General features: G+C 36.6%; 1 protein-coding gene across 3 annotated transcripts in view; it reads left to right on the plus strand.

Annotated features, from left to right (window-relative positions):
* Window positions 1-7,166, plus strand: part of TMEM117 (transmembrane protein 117) — a 393,255-nt gene that overhangs the window by 58,799 nt on the left and 327,290 nt on the right. For 2 of the 3 annotated variants that reach the window (XM_011368176.2, XM_023535457.1), the window contains exon 2: window positions 4,797-4,929. The exons of the other annotated variant lie outside the window; for it this stretch is intronic. In XM_011368176.2, coding sequence (XP_011366478.1) covers window positions 4,797-4,929 — 133 coding nt within the window. The remainder of the gene's footprint in view (window positions 1-4,796; window positions 4,930-7,166) is intronic. 3 annotated transcript variants of the gene reach the window in all.

Consider the following 7,166-nt stretch of genomic DNA (forward strand, 5'->3'; position numbering starts at 1 on the left):
AGGGTTCAGCACTAACACAAGAAACTGCAGTCTGTTCAGTACTGATGGAACTAGAGTGAAAGGTAGGGAATGGTGAGACGGGAGAGATAAGCTTCGGTCAAATCAAGTAGTGCCTTCTATATCACATTAAGGAACTGGAATTTTATACTATAGAGGAAAGTTGATCATTGACAGGTTTTAAGTGAAGGGGAGATGTGACCATACTTGTATTTTGGTTAGATTTATTGGCTATATGGAAGGTGGATTTGAGATAGAAAAGGCTAGAGTAAGGAAGACCAGTTAGATTGTTGCAATAATTCCATTAAGAGACAATGGGAACCCAAATTATGAGAGAAGAGTTTGGATGTAAGGTTGTAAAATAATAGGACTGTTGGTTGAAATGGAAGGTATGCAGGAAGGAAAAAATCAAGAATGACTCTTATCTTGAGTTATTTTGAAAATGAAAAGATGGTAAAGTCAGAAGTAGGATTGGATTTAGAGATGGGAATGGTCAGATTTGAGATGTGAGTATATTAAATACTGGAGCAAGGAATGGGTAATTTGAATTTCCTTTTGTAAATTGAGTTTGAATTGTCAGTAGGACATTCAGGAAAAGAGTGGGCAGGTGACTCAGTCTGAAGCTCGGAAGGAAAAATCCGTGCTGGAGGTACTGGATGTTAAACCCATGGAAGTGAATTAGACCATGTAGTGAAATGATAAAGACTAAGACTGAAGACAGATCATCATTTATGGGACAAATGGAAGAAACGATGATCAAAAAGGTGACTGAGAATAATTAGGAAATTAGAAAAAAGAGCAAAGAGTATTTGATATTAGAGAAGCCAAGGAAGTAGTATCAAAAAGAAAGAGTGAACAACTGCTATGTAACCTAGATGCCTACAAGTTAAAGGCCCTGTATATGTTTACTGGATTTGGTAATGGTGGGTTTTTAATATTTGCCAGAACAATTTTAGTAGAATTTGCATTGCAAGTAAGATCTCAGTGAATGCAGGTAATGAAGATTGCTCTTTCTTGAAGTCTGGATGAGAGAGGGGAAGGAGAATAGATGGTAGTTCAAGGACATGGGGTCAAAAGAGCATTGTTTTTAGGATGGACTTAAGAGGCTTTAGAAGCAGAGGGAAATGAACCAGTAGAGAGAGAAAGACTGGAAATAAAAATGTGAGAAGAGACAACTGATGGAGCAGGGCACAAAAAGAGGGGAGGATATGGTTTTCAAAAGGCACAGGTGGGATCTTTTGTAGGAGTACTGCATCCTCTGGGAAACAAAGGAAGGAAGTAGGAATAGCAGTAAAGCTAGATAAATAAATGGATGAAATGATGCTCAAAAAGTGGGCAGGTATTTGAAGGAAATGATGTTTGGTGGCAGCAATATTTCTTTGAGATTGGAACCAAAGTCATACTCTGAGAGTGAAAGAGTCTTAGTGGGAGCTTAGAGGTGAAATTTGAAATTTGCTGAGGGGAATGGGAAGGAGAATTGACAAGGACAAGGAAAAGCATTAATGTGCAGGGCTGTGGTAGCAGCTAAAGTTGGGGATCCTGATTATGCAGTGGCTTATCAACCCATTTGAGTAACTTTTTTCCCACAGCAGTTTACTGAAATCAGAGAAAGCCCGTTGTAGCTCTGTGTTAGAGTTGGAGTTTTGCCGGGCAAGTATAAGACACATATGGAGTGCAAAGGAAACAAGGGTGTTGGGGTAAAGAAAAGCTGATAAGGAAACAGAAGTTTCATGCTGAATGGAAGGGAATAGCGCTCAAGAGCTGGCTAATAGGGAAAAAATGGGGAGGAGGTAAGGCTTTTAAAGAACTGATGGGCTCCACAGGGCTCAGAGGGCAGGTGTTGTAGTAGCCAGATCTATAAACGTAGAGGATTTTTAGTCACAGTGAATATTGCATATTTGTTCGTTTGTGTGTCCCTTCATTTTTTATCCATTCGACAATTATTTAAGACATGCTACGTACCAGTGCCCTGGAGGTGCCAGTGTCGAAGAAGACAAGTATAGTCCTCACTGCATTACAATTTATAGACAGGTTTGCACAGAAGTAGACAACAAATTATACAGTCTTGGGCCTTAAGTCTTCTGAGTTTGAGTGGTCTGGGTGATGACTGCATCATTGCCAACAAGATGTATTATCTCATATTTTACTTGTAGAATTTTTCTTTTGGAAGACTTGAGGGCATACGATCCAAGACAGATTTTTATTAATAACATAAATATATGCTCAGATTTACAAATATATCTCTGATTGAAATAAAAGTCATTTATGATCTTGTCAGAAATTTACCCCTCTCAGTGTTATCTTTTACTTCTGTTGACCTGTAAGGACTATTTTCACTCAGTTATCTCCTAAAACTCCTCTAAAGGAAACTGTTATAAAATTCTGAATTCTGTGACTTATAGGAAAGGTGGAATATAATTTATTGTCCCAACCAGTATGCATAAGAAAGGAAAGGACACCATTAATAATTATCTCAAGACAACAGTTATAAACCACTGTTGTCCTAAGCAAACCAAACGTATGGACACACTACAGGGCAGAGACAGCACATTTTCATGTGACGTTCTCAGGTAATTTTGAGATTCTTGGTTTGATGTGATTCGACTCAACATTTGGGTCACACCAGTTCTGGCTTGAAATACTGCAGCACTTTTATTGTGTTTCAAGTGAATTTCAAGCCGTGTTAACCTGCCATTTTGTGCTAATGACTTTAATGACTGAAATTAGTGCCAGACAATGAGCTTGGCAATGACAGCATAAATGGTACTGTCACATTTCTCTTTTTATTAACTGTATTATTTCAGCCAGTGTGCAGTTAAGTCACTACATTTTATTTGCAAAGCTCTCTCAAATCGCCAGCATTATTATTTGACTTTTAAAGTACATCCATTAGTGAATTTTTTGACATATACATATGTTAAGACAGAAATTCACATTTAAATTTCCAAGGAGCTCTAATTGCTGGTCTTCACAGTTCTTCAAATAGGTTTTGGTTTGAAGCTGCTAGGACCAGCAGCAAAGGGGACTTTGAACAAAGAGAGCCCGCCAGTCTAAAATAAGGTCACACTTTCAACAAATACTCAAATGATGATTGACTTCAGATACCTTTCTGCCTTACTGATAGCTGTATTTCTAGCACCTAGAACCATGGCTGGCATGTAATAAGCACACATTAAATATTTGTTCAATGAATAAATAATATTCTTTACAGTTTGCTTTATCATATTTATGGCATGTGCTTTTTTACTCTCAAGCATTTTGTGCTTAATGTCTATAATATTCCGGTCACTGTGTTGTGTGGAGACTTGCAATTCCCTTGCTTTCGGTAATTATTGATTCAGTTAATCAAATAAGGTCGTAATTTGCAGTGCTAGTATTGTTCGCGTCAGGATAAAGTTTTCCACATTCTTCTTTTAGTTACTCACATTCCCCCTGACATTCAGATTTGCCCTTTGCTTTTCTTGTGCAACCCAAGAAACCAGATGATGTAACCAAATCTCCCTTTTAGTTTTTTGCTCTATTTAAAGTTTTAGCTAGAGTAATGTTTCTGTTAGCCTGGTTTCCAAATGAAATCTAAAATGCTATTTTAATAAAAGTGAGAAACAAGGGAAAGTCTAGTAGTTAACTCTTAAAAGATTATTTCTTCCTATGCTCAGTAACCTACAAGAGAGCTACTGTCTATCTCTAGAGAGATAATTTCCAGATGGAAATAGAAGTTTTTTCAACTTTAACTTGTCATGAATAAAATGAGAATATTTTCTCTAGTGAGAAATTCTATTATAAGACTTCAACCCTACCGTATTTTAATTGTAGTTCCTATATGTATATCATCTCCCTTATTATTATTTGATACTCTTTCTCAGGAATAGAGATAAGTATAATAGTTTATCTTAGGAGAAGCCAAGGTGACCTGTGTTCATTTTTTTCTTACTCCCATGATATTTTCATCTTCCTCACCTTTCAGAATATGAATGCCCTCATTTCTCTTCTCTACCTTTAATCTCAAACTTTTCTCTGAACTAATTCTGATATCAGTAATTTCACTTTAGTGTTCATCTTAATGCATTTTCCTCTTTGAAATATTTGCATTTTAACATTCTTTCTATTTTTAGCATTTACCTTTGTAAATGGAATTTTAGGCCCCAGATTAGAAATTATGTTTTGCTGGGAGCCACACCAAGCTCTGCAACACACGTACATCTCCCCTCTCCCAACCCACATACTTGCGCACGTGCTTGTATGGAGATATAGATATTTCAGCTAAGAGTAAGGCTAAGTCATTTGTCACTTATGACAGAGACTTTATTTTTTCCTTTTAAGTTTTCAGGTACCTTCAACAAATTAGATCTTCACTTAAATAAGGTCTGCCTTGGTTTTATCGTCTGGTCAATACTGAGAATGGTTCTTTGGAAGCCAAAAGAAACTATATGGAATCTGTGCAATGTCTTTACCATTTACCTTAAGTAGTTTCGGATGAATAAACCAAAAACATATTTCTGAAGTAGAAAATATCAGGTAGTAGTGCTCTAATTCATTTTATTTTCATGCCAGCATAAGAAACAACCTCTGTATACTAGATTCTCATGTTGGCGTTATTTGCTTCATGATGATATGGGGGTTCATCCACAATAGTTATTTACAGAAGCGTAAAAGGACGCTATATAGTGGTTTCACCCACAAGGTAGTCCTATGGTAAAGACTTCAGAATATAGCGAGATAATAGAGATTCACTAAAACAAAGCAAAAATGTACGAATTTTCAATTATGATATACACTGATTTCTAATATTTGTATTGCAGGTCAGTTGCTCCGGTTGAAAATGTTTCGAGAGGATCATGGGTCATGGATGACAATGTTCTTCAGCACAATTCTCTTTCTCTTCATATTTTCTCACATTTACAACACCATTCTTCTAATGGATGGGAACATGGGGTAGGTCATATTTCCAATTTCTATTGTGGTGAGGGTTATGTTTGAAACACAGAAAAAAATCAAAGAGAATTTTTTAGTTTGTGATAATCTAGTCATCCCCATTATAAATATTCTACCCTAACTAGGGATAATTTGTGCATTTTTCTTACTTAAGACATTTCAAGTCTTTTCTCCAAGAAGCTTTTTACAATACTTATATTGTGTTCCTTACTTTTCAGGACTTCTCTGTGGAGGTAGTTTGAGGGCAAGTACTAATTTCATTATAGTGGCAGAGTATGAGAATCAGAAATCTTACTGACTCGTATATACTAACACAATTAGTAAAGATGGGCTAAGATGAAGGTTTCAGATTTGCAATTTTATTGCTCTACAATGCCTGGTTAAATAAAAGTGTTTGATACTGGTGGCGTTTTTTTTTTTTTTTTTAACTCTCTTGAGAGTTCCAACAGAGAGACCTTTGTTATAAATAGGTTGTTTTAAAAGTGGGCCACCGTGTATTAAATCCAAGGATGTGATCTATACTCATCAAATCACTAATCAAATCACCATGGCATGAAGTGCTACCAGGTAGATTGTAGATTTTTTTTAAAAACTTTCTCCAGTTGGTTTGCTCTTGGTAAGTTTTAAGAGCAGGATATAAGGAGAATGGCTTAGTCTACAGTGTTAGAAATTAGATTAGTCATAATAATAAACCACTTTAGATATTTGTGCTACATTGAAATAGTTTGTAAGGAAGGTTTTGATTTATCCTTTGTAATAGATTGGAAAATTAGGTAATAGTCTTTTCTTCTAAATGTAGTGTAGGCAAGATTGTAGGGTAGGCCAGTTCAGTAGTGCAATTACTTTGAGGTTATGTATAGATCTTAGCCACCACTGTTCAATAGTGAGAGGGATAGCTCAATTAAAAATTTTTTTTTCTCCTACCATTAAAGGAGGTGAATAGTAAAGGGAAAGCAGGTATTTCACAAGATTTATACTTTAGTCCATACTAACAAGTGGTAAATTCAAGAATGAGATTTTTGATCAAATATTCGAGCTTTAGGAAGTTACTGAAATGCTTTGTAATTATTATTGGGCTTAACATGATGCCATTAAAATGCATCCATTTTTAAATGGTGAAGTTACAGACTCTAACGCACAGCTAGGCAGAATAAGCCTCAGCTTTAGAGCAGTGCCTGTACTAATGGAGTAGGTTATGGTGCTCTTGGAATTACCGAACACAGCCGAAGGACTAAGAGGTATTGTGCTCTCTCACCACTGGAATCGGAAGGTGAAGGGACCCATGTAGAATTTACATTTTTCAAAGCTGTTTCTGGAAACAATATATTAAATAGTATATAAAAATATCCTTTGTTTAGAAGCTGACTTTTCATCCAAAAAAAAAAAAAAGTTAGGATTGGGTGTAAATTTAGGCTAGGCCAAGTCTCTCAATCCCTTCTTACAAAGAACTAAATCTCTAGGTTTATGTGAACAGAACCTCAGGATTTTTAGCCAGAACTGACTTGATAAGAGTCAAGTTGCCTGCTTCTAGTTTTTTCATTATGAATTCCCTGAAGTAAGCACTAACTTATGGCTTTAGCCACCTGTACGGAGCCAAGCTGAGAGGCAGTCAGACGGAGAGGGAAAGAGATAAGTTATCTGACTGGGCTACAGGGGACCCAGGCTCAGATAATCCATAGTTCCTGCCACTCTTAGGGAAGTCTCCTCTCAGCTTTGATTCTCTTTCTACCTCTCTACAGCTCATACCACCAAAATGCTGCTATCATAACTTCTTTTATTCTTTAAGTCGCCAAAATGGAATGAAATTCATCTTCCTGTAAAGGTTCGTAGGTGAGATTTCTGCTACAGAGAAGGCTCTGATCCTGGGCAGTGTTTCACATCGAGAGGTTTTATGAGCAACTTTCTTTTACAAGGTTGCAGGCTAGGTAACTGGAAGCCTCTCTGACTACAAAATCTGTAGAAATGCAGGAAAATATACTGCAGCCTGATCAATTCTTTTAAAATGCATAGCTGGGCTTATCCAAAGGTGAGGAAAAACCTGAGGCCAAAGATGAAGAAAAATCTGAAAACCAGGGCTGTGAGTCTGTGAAGCGACACTCTGAGACAGTGACTTAGGGACTTGAGTTTTAACTCATGTCAGGATCAGACATAAGGATTTGGTCTCGTATTAAGTGAGAAATTGAAACAGAAGCTCCTGTATTAGATGGTCCTACAGAGAAGGGTAGATTAGAAAACAT

Source organism: Pteropus vampyrus, unplaced genomic scaffold (genome assembly GCF_000151845.1).
Source record: "Pteropus vampyrus isolate Shadow unplaced genomic scaffold, Pvam_2.0 Scaffold140, whole genome shotgun sequence".
In the NCBI taxonomy this organism is placed as follows: domain Eukaryota; kingdom Metazoa; phylum Chordata; class Mammalia; order Chiroptera; family Pteropodidae; genus Pteropus; species Pteropus vampyrus.